This window comes from Nipponia nippon, unplaced genomic scaffold, assembly GCF_047370975.1.
Source record: "Nipponia nippon isolate SJK-2023a ecotype South Korea unplaced genomic scaffold, ASM4737097v1 scaffold_2, whole genome shotgun sequence".
Classification (NCBI taxonomy): domain Eukaryota; kingdom Metazoa; phylum Chordata; class Aves; order Pelecaniformes; family Threskiornithidae; genus Nipponia; species Nipponia nippon.
In genome coordinates, this window is record NW_028262336.1 from 16,960,678 (window position 1) to 16,981,140 (window position 20,463).

Genomic DNA, 20,463 nt, shown 5'->3' on the forward strand with positions numbered 1-20,463 from the left:
TGGTCTTACTAACACAAATGTCTTTTCAGCTGTTTATCTCTAATGTTGAAAAAGGCTGTAGAAAACCTACATACAAGCGAAATGGAAGACTGGGATCAGCTTGGGTTTTTTTGTTTGTTAAAAATGAGAAATAAGGTACTTAATGAATTGCTCTTGGGCTGCTTGAGTTTTGTGTCTAGATTGGTACAGCTTGGGCTAACCAACTTAGTAAAAGAGATGAGTTGATCAGCAAGGAGATTGCACAGCACATTGATCCCCCATAGCTATAAAGGTGTCCACAAAAGACACTGGCTAATACATTTGGATTTGACGAATTTCAGGCAGAAGCAGCCTGGAAGGAAGAAATTCCCCAGCTACTTCTGGACAAAACAGCCACCTGACAGAGAAAACTGCTGCCTAATAGTGCTGTCATTCAGATAAATGTCTGGTTTATCCCTTGTTTCTTTTTCTCTAATCCCCATTTTCCTGGGGAGCACTCCTTAGTCTTTTGGAGACAGGGTAACATCTTTATTTCTGTACTTCACTGGTTTATGCTTGAAAAAAACTCTAGGTTCTCAACTTTGCTCTCTTGGCACACTTGCAAAAGTGCAAATGGAAAAACATGAATTTGTGGGCAGTGACTCTGCAAGCAGGAGCTATGTATCAGACTCTGGCTGTCTTGGGGTCTGTGAAACCTCTCTGGGCAAAGCAATAGGCCACCTGTGAAGGAGTGGGTGGTACCAATGTGAGGGGAGAGAAGATCATGATGATGGGGTTGGAGCAAGGAAACCACCACAAGGTGTGGAACGTAGTATGAAAGGAGGAAATAGAAATACACCTCTAAAAGAGCAGAGGAAAAATGGTAGCAGAAATGACAAACTTTTGCTGGGTTAGTAAAGGATTTTTTTGTATTTACATTTTGGATAACTTGGCAATGCTTTAAATGTATACACAGCGAGACCAGAAAATGCGTTGCTGAGGGAAGTGATAATCGTCATGCCTCTTCCTGGCAACAAAGACCAGAGTCATCTGGAGCATATTCATGCTGGCCTGCTCTGCACTGTTTCTGCAGCATGATGCTAAGCAAAGGGCAAGCTGTACTAATTGGTCAGCAGGGGATTTCCTTGCGTAAAAAAAGGCCTTCAAAAGGCTCAGAAGTGCCCATACCTTAACACAGCTTAATGACAGCAGCTTGTACAAGAGGTAGTGCTTGTATTTAAGTGGAAGTACTATAGGGATACAGGCCTGGCAGCTTCCTTGGCTGTGTGTGTGTGTGGGCTGGCCTTTTGCTGCCTGCAGTGGCCTCAGCCCTGCGGTCCTGAGAGCCAGCATATTCCCGCGTTGTCCTTCGGCAGTTGCAGGCAGGGGGGACACCAGCTCAGTTGAACACAGAGAGACCTGTTGGCAAGGTGCTTTCCCTAGGTGCTGGATTGTGGATTTCACTCCTTTTGGTTGTGCTTCAAACCATGTTCAGCAGCCTGGCTCACCATCAGTCTTCCTTTCCTTTTCCAGGGCCTGGGGAAGCTGCTGTCTGTACCTGTTTTAGATCATTAACTAGCTTCATTTTACCTTAGGGCCTTTGACAGGTGTCTTCTGTAATGTAGAGAGCTCGTTTTCTACCTGTGATCCCCTGCAATGCTGATGATATCGTTTGAACTTCTTGCCTGTTTCAGCAATGCAACTCCAGGAGATATGTTTGAGCACGGAGACCTCCTGTGCTAGCACATTTGTCTGGGTACGTCACGTAGTGACAGAAAGAAATATGTTGGGATAGGGAAACGAGGGAAGGAGTTTACTTCGTATTTGCTGATTATATGGTGAAATGTTGCAGGTAGAAAGAGTCCCTGCACTATTTCTGCATCAGACAAATGTTAAATATTGTGCAGAGTACTATTTGGCAAAAAATCCTACCCACGCTTTCCTGGGCTATTGAATAGGAGGATGTGGTTTGCACGACTTTATGACCATGCTGAATGTAAAGTTATTGTTTGTACAGCTCCCTAAACAACCTGAAAATGTGAGTTCTCCACTATTTAAAACTTGCTTGTCTTTAGGGTGTCTAAATATTTGTAATTACCTGAGTCCTACTTCCTTTACAGCAATATATCCTGCAGCAGAAGGGAATGAGATGGGATCATACTGCCACTCTGTATTCCCTTGGAAATGCAGCACAGATAACTCTAACTGGCCTCACACTTCTTATGAAAGATTGGAGTAATCTTTGGTTTGATTTTTTTTTTTTTCTCCCCCTTAGAATTCAGAAAACTTGGAAAGAAATTTCCAGGTCTAGTGACTCTTTGTCTGTATGATAGTGAAAGAGAGCATATGGGACAGAAAAAAAGGAGGAGAGATGTTGACAGAAGCACAGGAGTCAGAAAATCTGTCATAATTTTCCTTTCCACATTGCAAAGAAGCAGCTCAAGTGGCTCCTGTGCTGCCTATATTTAAAAAAAAAAAAAAAAAAAAAAAAAAGGCGAGCTGCAAGTGAATTGCATAAACAGTTCTAGATTCACTTTTCCAGTAACAGGAATGGAATTGGACAGCTGACAAGGACCAACTGAAGCATTTGAGTGCTTCAATGATTAAACAATGCAAGAGAGAAAACTCCTTAGCATGAAAAATGCCAGGGGAATTAGAAAGAGTCTTTTCAGCTCCTGAGTTCTCCTCTTGCTTAGAAAAGATCTGCCATCATATATCTCTTATATTGAGTAATTTCTAACTCTGGAAAGGATCATTTGTGACATTTTTGCTCTATGTTTGCATACACATTTTTGTGGCCTATGAGTGTTTCTTTTTCTACTTTTTCCAGGCTCAGTTGAGACTTCAAAGCTTCTCTACTCAGTACCTGAAATTTGCATTGATGTTACATCCAAATCACACCTCAGATGCTCCCCAAGATTTTTCTTTGGATTGTTATAACCCTCTTTTTTTCAAAGCTGGCTAGGGGAGCCTCAACCAGGACTTCCTGCAAGTACTTGGCTTTGCCACGTGGGAAACTCCTCAGTTCATTTTTCTCTCCCCTTCCCTAGTGTGATCTTGTGACAGGAACATAGCAAAGACATCTATTAATTTCAACACTTCCTCTTTCCCACCTCTATGTTGTTACTGTGTTGTAATGCATTTCTTCTCTTTATTTCCATCCTTCTCCATCTGCTTCCCTCTCTGTTGAGACCAGTCATAAAAAGCCAAAAACTATGTCATGAGTGTGTTGCTGCCTAAGTTTCAGGCAGCTAGAGAATATTTATTGATGGAGTACACCTCCTGGGCTGTAATCGTACATCCACGCATTCTGCAGTCAGCTCAGAACCGGGTACTCCAGATGCAGCCCAGCAAAGAGGGAAGACGAGCGTTCAAACTCCTTGCCTGCTGCTCTTGCGAATGTGTTTGTCTTAGGTGCTTGCTGCCCTACAAACCTGGATGATTTGTAACCTGCTGCCCAGTATGCCACCAAATCCAGGGACCCTGTCGGTAAAATTTAACAGAAAATATATGAAGACAGTGAGACTTAAATTATGTTGAAGGGTGAATAATTTTTCTTTCCTATAATGAGATTCCAGTCATTGACCAGTCTATAGTTTCAGAGTGTAATTCTCCACTGCTCTGTGCCTTACTTTGTCCTTTACACCAGTGCAGTATGAGAGGGGTTACAGCTTTTGGAAATGAGGAAGTTTGGGCCACTTTATACAGTACTGTGCAATAGCAAAAGGTGGTGAAGAGCAACTGTGAATGAAACCTCTGGTCTGGTAATCACAAACAACAAACAAGTTCAAATTAAAAATAGTTATTAAAAAGTCATTACTTTAAATGGAGAGGTGAGTTGCTGTTTCCTACATGTTTGGTATTGCTCATGACTCCTTAGACTTTGATCCTGAAATAAAACTGATAACATGCCACTAAAGAAACAGCTTCTCTAGAAACCACCCTAGGAACTTTTAACCTGCTGCTGAGGCCTGTACTTTTAGATGTTATCAGGGGAGCTGATCTCTGGTGATTTGTAATGTTTTTTTCCCTGTGTACATTTTCAAACTGTGTAGCTGTTTCTGCACACCACTGCCAACGACAGTCCTTCCTGACCTTTGCTTGGGAGGTCTCGCAAACATTGCTGACCCCTCTAGACTTGTCAACTTTAATTGAAATGCCTTAGAGTCTCATTCAGCTAACAAAATATTACAGAGACATAAACTATCTCAATTTTGAAGCAGCAATGAGAGGGAGCAAATGTCACGTCCCCTTCTTCTTCCTAGGAAACCTCCATGGCGGCTGGCTCTCCCAGGAGCCTCATGCTGCAGAGGAATTAACCCAGAGGAAAGCTGTATCCCAACTCTGTTCCCTTCTCCCACCCACCCAGTCTTCCACCTGCTGCGTGTTCGCTGGCTCCCCTTGGGTTCTTGTCCCCGTAATGATCCCTTTTGTTGCTGTGCGGGTTGATCAGCCTTCGACTGAAACTCTTCTTTGTGCGCCTGTGTCAGCGTGTACCTAGTTGCAGCACGTCTCCAAATCGCTACATGTTGGTTGCTAACGATCAAGCCTTAACGAAGGGGAGTGCAGATGGGGTCTGAGAACCTTGCTGGGAAGGGGAAGGATCCCATGCTGATCTTTTCCCAACTTGGCAGGCCCTTCCAGGCGGGCCGGAGGGGGTGTGGGAGGAAAGCTGCTACAGCCAGGCCGGGCAGCCAGCCACGCGTGCGGGGAAGGACCCCGGCGCGGGGGCGCGGCCCCTGGCTGCCCGTGGGGAAGGCGGGAGCAGGGGAGCACCCTGACCCTCCGGGGCCCGGCGGGGCCGCTGCCCTGAGGGCCGCGCCCGGCTGGGGCCCGGCGGAGGCGGGCGGGCAGGCCGCGCTCCGGGGCCGCTAGGGGGAACCGCCCGCCCAGGCAACGGCCGCCGCCCGCGTCCTCCGGCTGAGGGCTTCCTCGCACCCCGGCGGGCCCCGCTGCCGGGGCGGGGGCTGCGGGTCCTGGCCAGCGGGCACGACCCCAGTCTTGGCACTGCAGCAGGTCTCCGGCACGAATGGCCTGGGACGGCTAGAACAATTTAAAAATTGCCTCGTTTCTCCTGTGTGTTTCCACAGTCCCCTGTTTGTATACTACGTGATTTCTTGCCTTCAGATAACACTGGTTTGTATTTTCAAAGCCCGCTTAATAAATGTTACCCAGCCCGAACTTCGCAGCGGCTCGGACCTGTCTGAGCCAAGGCACCTCTTGAGCAGAGGGGTGAGCTGCCACCCTGCTCGTCTGTCTTTGGCTTGGTTTCCCCGGGCGTGCAGGAGGGTGACTGCAAGGAGGGGACAGCTTTGCTGTGGAGCACACGGAGGCTGAATCCAGCCCTCGATGCAACCTGCTCTGCTGCTCTGGCTTTTCTCCTTCTCCCTGACACATATTTTTGTCTGTGCCGTGTTTCCTTGTCCACACGTTAATCTGTAAGGCATCTCTTCTCCTTCGGTTTTCCTTGTACAGTGAAGGATGAGAGAAGGCAGAACAGGTTATCATTTCGTAGCATTCCTTGTTCCCCTGAAGGATCTTTAAATGAGCTTTTTTGTCCAGTAGAACAAAATAAGTAAAACCTTCCACTGAAATAACTCTTACCCTTCATTCACGGCGTGCGCTGTCTTGTGGGTAAGAGCAGTCAGAGCGTGGAGTGGCGTGAGTAGAAGGGATGGCTTGGAGAAGTGTTACTTCATTTATTTTCTGTTGAATCTCGGCTGCTTCATTTTCTTTCATTTTTTTCCTGTCTTGTTTGCAGGTTTAGCACTTGGCATGTGTTTCAGTCGCTTTTTGTTATTCTTCTCCAGTCAAAGAAAAAAAGAGAAGCAGTAGAGTGAATTGGTTATGAAGTGCTTTAACGCCATGTTCAATGAGCTGGAGACAGAGGGGCAGGCCGGGCTGGCAGGGGCTGCAGGCGGGGGATTGGCATACACCAGGGTATTTAAGAAGGAGAGGCAGGAAACATGGTAGTGGTTTGACTTTGTGTAACTTGTATTTGTGGAACGTAAAGCAAGCTGAGCATATATCCCTGGCCATGTCTAAAGCAAGGGACAAGTCCCCATTCAGCACTCTTCCTGTGCTCAAGGTAGCTTTTGAAAGGGAGAGAGGGAGGCGTTGAAATGTAGATAACATTTTAAAAGATGTGCTTTGATACTACTAAATTTTTTTTTCTCTGTTGTTTGTAGCCTTTAAAATCTCAGTACTTGCAATTCCCCAGTCTCATGGGCTGTGTGTGTCTGGTGCTGACCAGTATTGTCACACTAGTCTTCAAGAAGGATCCTGCGTGCTCAGATGTAGAGTGCTGTACTGACCCTGTGTGGGATGGAGATGGCAAAACAACCTCCTCTCCCTCTCTGTGCTCAGCTCCTGGGAGGTGCCAGGCAGCTTCAAAGTGAACTGACACTTCTCTTAGTTGGATCTGAGCTGTGATGAGTTCAAGCAAGTTTATTTCAAGGCTGCCTGGCTCTGTAAGGAGAAAACTGCTCAGTCTTTGTCTCTCCCTGTTCTCTTCCTCCTTCCCCTTTTCTGATTTCCTTCGCTCCACAGCTCTCGTTTTCTTTCCTCAGACTGTAGTATGTGATTCCTCATGCAGTTCAACAAAGGGATGCTCAAAATCCTGCACCTGGGGAGGAACAACCCCTTGCACTAGTATATGCTGGGGGCTGACAAGCTGGAAAGCAGCTTGGCAAAAAAGGACCTGGGGGCATCCTGGTGGACACAAAGCTGAACGTGAGCCAACAATGTGCACTTGGGGCAAAGGTGGCCAATGGTGTCCTGGGCCGCATTAGGAGGCGTGTTGCCAGCAGGTCGAGGGAGGTGATCTTTCCCCTCTGCTAGCACTTGTGAGGCCACACCTGGAGTGCTGGGTACAGTTCTGGGCTCTTCAGTACAAGAGAGACAAGGACATACTGGAGGGAGTCCAGCGAAGGGCCACTAAGATGATGAAGGGACTGGAGCATCTCTCCTGTGAGGAAAGGCTGAGAGAGCTGGGACTTTTCTGCCTGGAGAGGAGAAGGCTCAGGGAAAACTTATCAAAGTATATAAATACTTGAAAGGAAGGTGCAGAGGAGATGGAGCTGGGCTCTTTCCAGTGGGGCCTAGTGACAGAACAAGAGGCAATGGGCCCAAAACACGAGAGGCTCCATGTGAACGCAAGGAACACTTTCTTACTGTGAGGGTGACTGAGCACTGGCACAAGTTTCCCAGAGAGTTGGTGGAGTCTCTATCCTTAGAGATATTAAAAAGCCATCTGGACTTAGTCCTGGGCAGCCTACTCTAGGTGGTCCTGCTTGAGGAGGGGGCTTGGACAAGATGACCTCCAGAGGTCCCTTCCAACCTCAACCATTTTGTGGTTCTTTGATTCTTGCACTAGCTTTGAAAACACCCTTTATTTCCTTCTCTTGTTTTGTACGCTGAATGGCACCCCAGGACCTCACTCAGGTTGAGGTGCTGGGTGCCTACGTCACTTGGCTTCTTGTTTTGTACCTGTAAAAGGGAGATAAGACCTCCTACCTACCTCATGTAATTAGTTAATTAATATTTCTTCCACACTTTGAAAACAAGATGGGAGAAATACTTGTCAAAATGCAAAAGACCATCAATGAATGAGGTTAGAAACAGTCCAATGGTAATATAAGTTATGTGTGTGAAAAATCAGGTCATGCTTAGCTGTTATATCTTGCTTGGAAAACTGTTTTGGGTTCAAAATGACCACAATTTACTTGCTATCAAAGTGGATGTAAAAGAAAAATCTACAACCTGAAAACCCTTAACTTGAATTTTTGTCATCTTGAATTCCAATATTTTTGCATTTACCCAAGCTGAATGATGGCCTCAAGCTTCAGAGCTGAACTTTATGATGACAGGGCATACAAACCTTGAACTGAGCAGCACAGAGCTGGTGAGGTAGTTCAACACTGTCTTGCTAAACATGCCGGAAGGACTGAAAGAGCCCAGCTCAGTTAGGATAGACAATAAGCTGCAGGAACTGATACTGAGGGACTGTTAATATCTGGTTGAACTCCCCTTGCCAGGGAAGATGGGCTAGATGCTGGATTGCTCTTTGTTTTGTTACTAATTAGTACTGGCTAAGCTTGCTGCTGGTGGCATTCTCTTTGAAGAGATCTCTTTTTGCATCTGGTTGGGGAGCAGTGCTGGCCTGTGTTGAGCCCACCTGGTCACGAGTCAGTTCAGGCTGCCTCCTGGCTACCTACAAAATAATAGATGGACGTGAAAGATTTTGACTATTTTTTGCTGTAGATAACGTCAAACCTTTGCCTCTGCTGGTTAATGGTGTGTGTTTGTGGAGCAGCTATCTTCCAGTGACTGCCAGACTAGAAACGACTGGAGTGCAAACTGGCTGATTTCTTATTTCATGGCTGTGGACTATTTTATGCAGCTTTGTACTATGAAATACGGGAAACCAGGCTTAGCCAAAAGTGAGTTGCTTAGCAGACGCTTGCTGTCATACAAATTAGCCACAGCTTCTGCAACTTGGAGTGCTGCCAGCAGAGAGCTAGCTATTGGATTAAATGTCTACTAGCAGTCATGATCTAAACTGAAAGCGAGAAGATTAATCACTCTTCTAGCATTATCTTAGCAGTTAGCTCTTTTTGTGGTGTTAAACATGTTTTTCGTCTTTCAACCCAAGCCATAAAATACTGCTCTGAGTTTCAAATCAATGAGTGTACGGGAAGAACAGGAAAAGGTTTAATTTAGCAAGAGAAAGTATCATGCGTGTATAGGAACTATCTTGCTTCAAAATGGAAAGGGAGGCTAATTTTGTTAGTGCTGCCCACATCGTATGTAACAATGAAAACCTTCAAAACTATAGTTTAAATAAATATATGCCTTAAAAACTGGATACAATTGATTTGAGCTGCTAGTGGATAAAAAGTGACAGCATTCAATAAGCATCTTCTTTGACTTTACTCTGCTTCAACCAAGATTTTTAATACATAATTGTACTAATGTAGTTTGACTAATGAAGCAGTACTTTTTCCTTGCCTAAAAATATTTCCCTCTGAAGTCTTCCCGAGTTACAAAGTTCTTACTTAAAAAGTAACTCATTTGAACGTAAAGTAAACAGCTGGAATTTGGGAAACTCATACTTTAGTAAGTTCCTGAGGCTATAAAGTTGCTTTCAGTCATTGGTGCCTGTTATGAGTGAGGGATTTGACACCAGAAAGGCTGTTTTGAATTCAGTTGGTAACCTTGACCATTCACGCCAATGCTGCTGACTTCTGTTTGTTCTGTTCTCTGTAATCTTTCTTCTTAGCCAGCCTCGGTATCATCAAGGCTTTCATTTCTTGAGTTACTAAATGATGACTAGAAACACTAGATCAAAGAAATGTTTGTTTTTCTTTTAGAGGTTTAGCCTTCCTGGTTGAGGATTAAAATAGGAAAATTTGACCCAGGCTCCCTAAAAGACAAATGAAAAATCCTGGGAAAAAAACCCCAAACAACTGTTTAATTTATTTCTGGATTTTGCAGGGGAGGAGATATCAACATCTTGCTGGTGATTTTTAGCAGTTCTGCTATTGGTAGTATTGCCCCTGTAGTGCAGCAGCACCTTTTGGAGGAGGAATACGAGAGCCACCAGCAGATGCCATTAACTGCTCGGGTGTTGGAGTGCTTGTGAGTGCCTGCCGAGACCAGAAGATGACTGCTGACCCATTAGCTCTCCAACTGAGAACGGCTGCCCATGCACTGGTGCAGCTCTTGGTTCTAGATGAGACACGGTGTTAGGTTTATGCTTAATCCTTACAGGGGTGCTACAAGGGTTTCCTCATCCTTTTCTTGCAGCATTCCTTCCAATGACTACAGGGGTGATTTTCTGTTTCCCTTCTGCAACGGAATCTGAAATGCAAAGGCCAAATAGTAATGTGTACTTGCTGCCTAGAAATAATGTGCTGAGTTTGTAACTACTGGAGAAAATAATTTGGCACATAGTTATTTCCGTGTACCTCCCTAGCACCAAGAACAATTAGGCACCAGCTGAAGACAGTGACTGCCAAAAGCGCATTTGGATGAGGTGGGTGTTCCTGGGTGGTACAGTCATGCGTTAACAAGTGTGACTGCATCACTAAAACAGAAGTATATTTGTATCCCCAAGCCCTTTGTAGGGATATGCCATCCTCAAGAGGAAAGGACACCAATAAAGCATCTGGCAGGGAGGAAAGGCAAAGAAATGAGTGCAGGATAATGAGGTGTATTTAACTGCTTGCTGTTAGCAAAAACCATCCACCTGAACTGGATATAGTGTTCCCAGCTGCTTCAGGAATCATTCTCTGTGAAAGCTGAAGTGGGAGCAGGTCAGCTTCTCCAAATCCAGTTCCCTGGGTGTTAGAAGAAATTGAAACTGATGGGCGGATGGGTAGGCAGCAAACAGCAACGAGGAGGGCAGCTGCAGCAGGGATAGGGATGCAGGAAGCTTTGTGCAAACCCTAGAGGAGATGTAAACCCTTTCCCTGCAACACACACATACAGTCTTCTGATAGAGGTAGGAAACCAGACGCAATTTTTTCTATTTGCTGAGACTGAACTCTCTCAGGGCACAGAGCTACTTGCAAAAAATCTTAGCTCCAGTGCATAAAATCTTGCTCCCTTTTGCTCCTTGAATCCAGTGCTAAGTTTTGGTGGATGCCTGTGTACTTCATGGGGAGGGGAAAGCAGCATCCCATAGGAATCTTAACCTTTATGCATTTTGAAAGAGGAACTCGAGTTTTTCCTTACCACATCACATGCATGGATAAATGCTAGAGAGGATATGATACTATGTGGGGTTGTGTGATAAAGTGTTTGGCACAGTGGATTCTGTTAGAGAACCAAGTGATGAATTGCAGTCAGACACCAAGAAATGATGGTCCGCAAGCCGCAAGTGCTTTTAATAGGATAACTACACACTCGTTTGCTTAGATTTCTTGTAGTTGCATCTTCCACCACTGGAGTGTTGAAGGGTGAGCAGATACAGCTCAGTGAAAACGATACAAAAGAAACCACCCTGCATCTTGAGAAATGTTTAGCAGCTTAATTAGATTCAGAGTATAATACTGTTAACAGTGCATAAATGACAGCTATTTTCTGTTTATCTACATATCGTTCCATTCTTTGAGCTTTAGCCATTATTATTTAAATATGAGTATTTTAAGTACCTTTTCTCCTCAAAAGCAACCTCTATTTTTTCAGTACTCAGGAAATGTGGGAAACAGAGGTCTTCAATCTTAAAGGTTTCAGTGGGGTTTTCTTTGCTGCCTTCTGCTAATCTGCTAATCCTTTTAGAAAGCTGAATTCCACAGCTCTTTCTGCAGACAGTAGAGCACAGCTGATGTTTAAAGCAGTTTTTTTCTTTCAGCATAATACAGCCATTGCTGAGGTCACGGGGGCTGCAGAGGCTGTGCTCTGACTGCAATGGTAGTGAAGTGCGCTAGCTTGCACTGAGCATGAGCCAAATTCCATTCTGTCGCATCCTAATATCTTCAAAATTTAGCTCTGCTAGTGCTACACAGCATGACAAGTGAGCTTTCCATTAGATTCTTGGCTGGGTTAAAATCAACAGTAAAGCAAATGCACCATTTCTAGTACTTCTGAATAGCATCTCATCTGGACCTTGATGTGAAAGCCGAATACAGTAAGTTGCAAGTGACAGAAACAAATTAGTTCAATATCTCAGATTTCAAACATTGTCATCTTGCAAGAAACACCTCTGACAGTTGTTGTGTCAGCTGGTAGCTAGTGGGCAAAATACAAAAATTATTAAACTCCAGAGTTTGTAATACAGGGGAGGGAGAGGGGGAGAGAGAAATGACAGTGATGGCTTCTTTCTGGGTTTTCTTGTCCAATGCAAACCATTGAAAGTCCCTTGGAAGAACAACTGCAAAGACCAGTGATACCTTTCGCAAACTAAGGGTGTGCATAGTGGTCTCATGTCTCAGCTTCTCTGTGATGTCCCTAAGCTGCTAGCCCATGTACCAAACCAGAGCACCTTTGCAGGAGGTTGCTGCTGCTGACAGCAGCGTTTGTAGTTCCTGTGAGGAGCCTCAAGTCCCTGTTCCTGCTTGACAGCATCGAATGGCTGGCAATGAATGCAAAGCCAGGGTCTTAGTGACAGAGCCTGTATCTGTCTGCCCTGAAAAGTGCACAACCTGTCCCTGGGTTCAGGTGTGGCTCTTAGCGACTCATCTGCACTTGGGGGTAAATGCTCACTGCTCTGTTAGTACCTTTAGTTGTTGGCAAACTTACACTGCTGGTTTTGAGGCAAGAGCTGTTCTTGCGCTCATTAGCACTGTGGCTTGGCATCTAGAGCATGTAAATCAAGATTGGCCAAGGTGCCATCTTGAGGCCTTAGGAAGCAGCCCACAAAGGGATTTGTTCATTGTGGCTATCTTTGACCGAACCAGCTGGCCAGGGCTGGCTGGAGTGCCTATAAGGTCCTTTTAGCTCTGCTGGGACTGGGGATGTGGACTAGATGCTCTGGGCGAAGGAGGGGCTTAGGGGTGCCAGCCAGTGAGCATCCCAGAGGATCCCCTCCCCAGGTGTGCACTGCATACTGAAGTCACTCTCCCTGCCCTTACTGGAGAAGCTGCTGCATGGCCTTTTCCAGAGACCCACACTGCCAGCACCGTGGTTGGTCTCTGCTTTCTCATGTGCTTGGACAGAGGGTGCACAGCCCTAGTGCTTGAGGCAGTGGAGAAAAGACTTGGGGAATCTCAGGCTTCTGGAGGTGGGCGGATGAACATGCTGAGCCAGAGCTGCCAGCCCGAGTTCTTCATTAAGTAGCCCTCAGCCAAACCTCACTAAGCCACCCAGCAACAGCAATGCTCCGAGGGCCTTGGCACAAACTGTGTGGCTGGGTTTGGTGCTGAAAGTCATGGGGGCTGTGCCTGGCCAGGTGTGTAAGGTAGGGATGAGGACATGAAGAAAGGATTGTCTCATGCTTCTCTCCCTTTGAACATCTTTATAAGGAGGACCAGCTGCTCTTTATGAGCTTAACTCTCCCTAGTCCCTACTGAAACGGTGTCTCAGAGCACCAGGCACTATGCGTACCCAGCTCACCGGAGGTGCCCCAACTGCCCGGCTGTTTCCCTGGCGCCTATACCCACATCTGTTGTGGGTGTGCAATGGCAGAGGGCTCACAACGCTGGCTTGCTATGAAACTGGTAACCCATGAAAGCACCTTGTCTGCTGCTGGGGCTGCTGGAAGGGCATAACACAGGTCAGTCCTTCATCTGTGGGAGAAGGCAGGGCTGCAGCTGCGCTCAGCTAATCAACGTAGGATGATGCCAGGTATGTTTAAAGCTACTACCCTTCTCTGGGGATGGCTTGGCTCTGTACTGCAGGCCTCTGCCAAGCTAATAAAATTATATCTTAATTCCAAAGTGTATTTTCTATCTTCTTATTTGTGATTAGGGTTTAAAACCTGCATGTTGTTTTACTTAAAACTTCATTGATGACTGATGGTTACTTGGTTTTTTTAAAATTTTGTTTCTTTGTCTACTTCAAGTGTGTGTTTCCTTCATATTTAAGGTAATACCTTATACTTCAAGCTAAGCAGCTGTGCAAATCCCAACTGGATCAGACCGCAATATGCTATCTCTTTTTCCAGAGCAAAATATCCCAGATGATCCGTCTCTTTAAAACTTGGGCAATTTATGCTCCCAGTACTACTGCTACAAGAAAGTCATAATGTAAATGCAGTGTCTTGGTGCTTTTCCTTAAATACAACAAACGCCACCTCAGTTATATAAATTTATACAGGTTAAAAAAACAATGAGTATGTTCTCCTTATATGAACAAAAGCTCTTAAAGATATTGCCTACAACGCACAAGCTTCTGAAAGGCTTTCTTGAAATCTTCATTAAAGATTGTGTAGATTAGAGGGTTAACAAGGGAATTTATATATCCCAGCCATGCTAGGAAATTAGACATGTCTTCTGAGATGTGACATCTCTCACAGGTATTAACAACTACTTCTTTTACAAAAAAAGGGAGCCAGCAGATCACAAATGCCCCCAAGATCAGACCCAGCGTAGTTGCTGCCTTTCGCTCTCTTGTGCTAGAGATTCTCTGTTTTTTCCAGGACTTCTCGTGCTTAGATTCAGACCTGGGGCTTCGTAGGGTGATATTGATTTTATCGCAGTCCACCAGGGGATCTGATGTCTTCTCCGCTGTGCTGGGCATCGAAGCCGATTTGGTGCTTCTTTCACCTGCATCCAAAAGGATTTGTCCATTTACCTCCTCCCTTACAATCCGGCTGATGCTTCTTCTGTGAAATGTCTTTGCTGCCTTGTATATCTTGTAATAAAGGATCAGAATCAAGGTCAGAGGGATATAGAAGGCGCCAAATGTAGAGTAAATGGTGAAAACAATGTGGTCGTGTTTGATGATGCATTCGTCATCTCTGCTGGTCATCTGGTGCCGCCAAAACAAAGGCGGCATGGAGATAAAAATGGATATGATCCATACGACTGCAATCATGATGCCAGCATGCTTAGGTGTCCTTTTCCGTGCATATTCCACAGCATCCGTGATTGCTCTGTACCGGTCCAAAGCAATGGCAGAGAGATGCAAGATGGAACATGTGCAGCACGTAATGTCCACGCTCAGCCAAATGTCACACACCACTTGCCCCATGATCCAGGTCTCCTTTACAATGTAGACAATGCTGAAGGGCATCACTAGGACTGCCACAAGGAAATCAGTCACTGCAAGAGAGCAGATTAAGTAGTTGGCAGGATGGTGGAGCTTTCTTGTCACAATAATTGCAGTCATCACAAGAGAATTGATGGCCGTTGTCATTAGTGCAAGCACAGACAGGGTAATGGATATGAGAATCTTAGATGTCACCCATTTGAATAGTTCTTCTGATGTACCGTTTTGTTCAGTTGAGTTTATTAAATCCATCTTCCCTTTTAAAGGTGATCTTTACCAGTAGCAGTTACCTGTTGGAAAAGTAAAAACATTCAGAAAGTGCATCTTTAGCCTCCAGGAAGTCTTGATTTTTGTCATCTTAAAAGACCATGGGCCCCAAACTTACAAGAACCTCAGATTTATCATTAGAAATGATTCTGGCTCCAGACAGTTTTTCCTGGCTGGCACTATGTGGGATGCTCTGCCTCCAGAATAGGGGCCTCCTCTTTCTCCTTGGTCGTGCTGTTGGGAAGGGCCTGTTTGCATGGCAGGGAAGAGGAGTGTGCTGTGGTGCCTGAGATGGCCCTGCCCTGCGGGGTGCTGCACATTGCTGCATGGAGGAACCAGCCTTGTCCCTCGAGCAGGGCAGCGGCATCAGTGCGGCCCCTGGGGTGCAGAGCCAGCCCTCCTGCTAAATGCTTACTCTGAATGGATTGTGGTGGAGTCTTGAAACTAGTTGAATGTGGACAATTGCATCCTAAAGTAAGTACTAATACTGCTTTTAGGCTAGCACTGTCTACTCCACTAAGCAATGTAATGACTGTTGAAAACTTTAATCCACAGGAAGCAGGCATAATGCTCTTTTTCTCTATATAAACTCCTTTTTCCCCATCAGTATGCGAGTCCTTCCTTGTGTATAGATAAGCCTAGGCTTTCTAAACTGGGACATGGTTTTCAAGAGAAAACAGAAATGTGAAACATTGCAGTACAAACAGGAGAAGAAACAATTGTGTGTTGAAAGTTTCATTTTAGAGCTTCCTCTTGTGCACCTCTAAAATGAAAGAGTTGAATAAATTTTAAAGCTTAAAATGGCTCACTTACTGTCTAACTGAAATACTATACATAGATTTTCATTAGTTTTCCTCAAGTTTTGCTATTCTGTGGTTGCTGCCGAAGAAGACTGCAGAAAACTTGCATGCTAGTTGTTCTGCTAATGACTCTGTCTACAGAAATAGTATACCTCCTCTTATGGCTCTGCAGGAAGCAAAAAGCAGGGAAATACTGATGAATTAAATTATCAGTTATGTTCTGAGGATGTGCACCCTACTTTCTTATCAAGAACGGTTTCTGAGCACTCTACGGACTGCAGCTGAAGTACTAGTTTCCAGCTTTTTAGATTAGAGCTTGTAACTCAGTTAAGAGGATCAGATTTCATCTTCTTGCAAGTTTTGACATGCAATTTCTTGTGCGTGCAAGATCTACCAGATGAAGTGGGGTTTTCCCTGATAATTTTTGGAGTGTAGTGAGAGGGTTACGCTTATGTTGCATTGGATGCCACATGTAGGGAAATACGTAAAATAAGTGAATGAGTTTTCTTAGGAAAAATGGGTCTCATTAACATAACTAAAGCTTTTTGGTATTATGCTGGAGTAGCTTAAAAAGAATCTCATATACTGTATATAACCTTGGACCCAGCTCACTAATTTGGTTTGATATTCTAACGTGGGCAATGCTTAATGTGCTATTGACCTACTCAAAAAGGTTTTTAGCATTGCTTGACCAATGTTTAATTGTATGGAAGAACAAGGAAAGGAAATGTATTTTATGTGGTGATATTTACAAATGCTGAGCAGAATCTTGTCCTGTGCATGAGCTGATTACAGCATGCGTGTACTTTCTTTCTCTCTGTGTTCCTCTCTCTGAACTTGAAATATACTTCACACACATAAAAATAGATCTTTCACCATGTCAGTGTCACCTTAAAACCTTCTGAATCCACAGTAATTGCTAGTTTGCAGATATTTTTGTCTATAGCTAGCTGCCTTCCAGAGAAGGAATAGGCACGTATAGTATTTTATGGTGAATGTTCAACCTCTGCTAAATAAATCTTCATTTTCGAGCTTGTATAAATACATAGGAAAAAAAAAGTTTATTGGGAAAAACTAAGACTTCTGTTGATATCCAGCAGTTGATCATATTTTGGAACAGTTACTCATTATGGTTAATTACCTTATAAATTTCTAACTCTTTGGATATTAGTCCTTAATTGCAAGCAAGCAAAAAGCAATTTAGAGATAATGAAAGCTGATTAATAGCTTTTGAAAGATTCTTCAGTTTGCAATATGGAGTAAGGAAAATAGTGGGTGGGTTCACAAAACTGGTGTGTAGGAACAAGTAGGTTTTCTTAGTGCTGCAGTGATTTGGAGGCTCTTTATAAGAAGCACAGTAACAGAAATGTGCTTACATGCCATGTGCGCTGATTATGCTTCTCTCTGTGGTTTTAAGATTGTTGGCTGGTACACTCAGACTTCATTCAGGCTGCTAGCATGGAAACACAGCAGTATCGAAGACTACCACACCAAGTTTTTAGCGTACTACTGTTAGACAGATAATTGTGCTGGGGTCTCCTGTTTGTGGGACATAACCTGTTCTTTAATGGTACCCATCTGGACATACCGCCCTTCTGTTCCTACGTGGAGTGTTAAGACCCTCTGCTGTTGCCCTCACAGCCCCAGCAGCAGGTGTCCAGGGTGGTCCCTGCGGGCTGCTGTGCAGACCAAAGAGTGTGGCTCCATCCAAGGGAGACAACAGTATGGTGACAAGATCTGCCCTCCGAAGTGGTGGCTGCCTTTGAGGTTACAGAGCCATTGGGACTGCCAGTTGCAAAGTTTGGTGGCTTTCCTGTCCAAGTGGGATGGGAATCCTCTGCTAACTGTGGCGGGAACTCATGCAAGGTTATTGGGTGATCATTAGCTAAAAAGATGGTTTTATAAATATGTGGAGTTGAAATGCTGGGAGCATTTAAGGACTGCTGCTTGTCTCTCTTGATCACTTCCAGGATGAACTAATTCTGGATTTTCTCTTGCTAAGTTGAACTCAGTTCAATCAGTGGCCATCACTGGCTTCTGTCCTCAGCAAGCAACTGAATCACTTTTAGGAGTATGAAGGATGATCCTGTAAACAGTGCACTGGATTAGGATGCAGGAGAGCTGGCTTCTCTGGCAGGGAAGAGTGGCTGGAAAGCTGCCTGGTGGAAAAGGACCTGGGGGTGTTGGTCGACAGCCGCCTGAACATGAGCCAGCAGGGTGCTCAGGTGGCCAAGAAGGCCAATAGCATCCTGGCTTGTATCAGGAATAGTGTGGCCAGCAGGACCAGGGAGGTGATAGTGCCCCTGTACTCAGCATTGGTGAGACCGCACCTCGAGTACTGTGTTCAGTTTTGGGCCCCTCACTACAAGAAGGACATTGAGGTGCTGGAGTGTGTCCAAAGAAGGGCAACGAAGTTGGTGAAGGGTCTAGAGCACAAGTCTTACGAGGAGCAGCTGAGGGAGCTGGGGTTGTTTAGCCTGGAGAAAAGGAGGCTGAGGGGAGACCTTATCGCTCTCTACAACTAAAGGAGGTTGTAGCGAGGTGGTTGTTGGTCTCTTTTCCCAAGTAACAAGCGATAGGACAAGAGGACAGAGCCTCAAGTTGTGCTAGGGGAGGTTTAGACTGGATATTAGGAAAAACTTCTTCACCGAAAGGGCAGTCAGGCACTGGAACAGGCTGCTCAGGGAAGTGGTTGAGTCCCCATCCCTGGAGGTATTTAAAAGATGGGTAGATGTGGCACTTAGGGACATGGTTTAGCGGTGGACTTGGCAGTGATAGGTTAACGGTTGGACTTGATGATCTTAAGGGTCTTTTCCAACCTAAACAATTGATGATTCTGTGATTCTATGGTTCTGTCCCTCTGCTGCAGGCTTTCCTTGTCAATTTTTGAGCAAATTCATTAAAGTGCTTCAGTTTTTTCTCTGTAAAATAGCTACAGGAGCAGTTCCCTGCTATCCTACTTTGCATATTTGTATTTCCTTCTCTTAGTAGCATGAATTTTCTCTTGCATGCATTTAATGCAGGGAAGATCTAATCTCAGGTGATACCCCCAGGTGCTGTGGGCATACTGGGATAACTACACACTGTACTTTCAGCTTGGACTTTGCTGTTATCCCTGTGTGAGTCTACCGAGCTCTTGCCTCACAGAGCAGGCACAGTCCCTCTGCCCTGTGGTGTGGGCATCTCCTTATGGCCACATACCTGACACAAGACTTCAGAAGGAAGTGTGGAAGACTTGGAACCCTCTTCTCAGAGTAGTGAATTTACTTTGGTGAATGAAATCAAACTTGAAGCCATGCTGAACTGAAGAGAAATCTATGTTTCAGCAATGATAGAATGGGTTCAGCAGTGACATGTAACTATTTTCAAAGAAATTCTACAGTCCAGGTGTTTTTAAGGCTACTTTCATGGAACTAACAACTCAGTGCCCTTCTTGAAGGGCTAAGCTGAATCTATCAGCTTATCACTAATATTTCTTATTCCATGGAAGTTGCTCTTGCTGCAGTTGGAAGTGCTGTCTTTTATTATTACCTTTTCAGTATGCAGCTGGTGTTGTTGGAAAACTCTTGAGACACCTGAAACTTTGATTCTGTGTATTGCATTACATTGTCTTGAATTTAAGCTTGGTGAAAATGACGTCTTGTACTTTAACTTCATTATAGGTCTTAACACAGTAAATTAATCTATAACTGCTCTTAAAATACAAGTATGGTATTTCAGTTGACCCGTTAAAATACTAGCCTTCAAATGCTGAACAAGAGACCTGTAAAGAAAGGAAGCTGCTGTTCACTTAAGACAGCGTGTCTGTTCTCTTGGATACATGAACATTATTATTTTTGAGGAATTAGCCACTTCTACATATCTTTTTTCCTTCCCTCCCAGATATGGCATGTTAAGGTGGCCAGAACTTCCTTGTCTGTGAAAGCACAGATATCATCCTACTGATCTTCTTTAGAAGGCATGGGGAAAAATGTCTGCACAGGCTTATCACAAAAGTAAACACTGAATTTGTCTAGTGACCACTCAAAGAAAAGGGAATGTTGTTGGTGCTCCTCAGTTTTGCAGGAGCATGCGCATATGTTATTAAGCCCATAACCACCCATTTATGTCTGAGATTTACAGAATAGTAATAAAATTGCTCTTGTTCAATAGCATTAGTTGGTCCTTCCAGGTTTGCAAAACAGCACTCCTCTGCCTTTGAGTAAACCTGGAAATAATATGAAACACTGGTTGCTGGAGAAACATGGATGGGAATGCCTTTGGGAAAGGCATCGTGAGCCTACTCTTTGGGATCCTGAATTTAGACTGAACTGTTAGAAGTTTACAGCTCTTGATTTTTGGTCCTGGTTCGTTTTATATTGCTTTAAGCACTGGCAGTGAGAAAACTTGCTGATTAGAGTTTAAGTAGTTCTTTTGAATACAAGTTTTCTGAGTGTACTGGGGGGGTGTTTGCTTGCTTTTTTCCACATGGTTTCCTTAGCAAAAATGTCTTTAATTTAAGAACGCTAATAGTACTCAAAAAGCAAAATGAGCAACTGATTGAATGAAGAGACAGCAATAACAGCCTTTGTGCATTAAGTAAACACAAAGTTGTGCCAGTGGCAGAGGCAGATCCTGCCCATCTCTCTCACTCAAACAGGCTTCAGCTGGCTCTGAAATGATGAAGTGTTTCACCTGCTCGTGGGATCTCTTGCTTTATTGGCCAGACTGATCTGTAAGCCAGTTAGAAAAGCCCAGCTTGCTCTAGTGGAAACTGATCCTACAAACTTCTTTTTCCTGATGAAGG

General features: G+C 44.5%; 1 protein-coding gene across 3 annotated transcripts in view; it reads right to left on the reverse strand.

Annotated features, from left to right (window-relative positions):
* Window positions 1-10,820: 10,820 nt before the first annotated feature.
* The window catches only part of HTR1F (5-hydroxytryptamine receptor 1F), a 115,677-nt gene continuing 106,034 nt past the window's right edge, over window positions 10,821-20,463 (reverse strand). For all 3 annotated transcript variants that reach the window (XM_087757008.1, XM_087757009.1, XM_087757011.1), the window contains one exon: window positions 10,821-14,900. In XM_087757008.1, the coding sequence (XP_087613134.1) occupies window positions 13,762-14,862 (1,101 nt within the window). In that variant the 5' untranslated portion in view covers window positions 14,863-14,900 and the 3' untranslated portion in view covers window positions 10,821-13,761. The remainder of the gene's footprint in view (window positions 14,901-20,463) is intronic.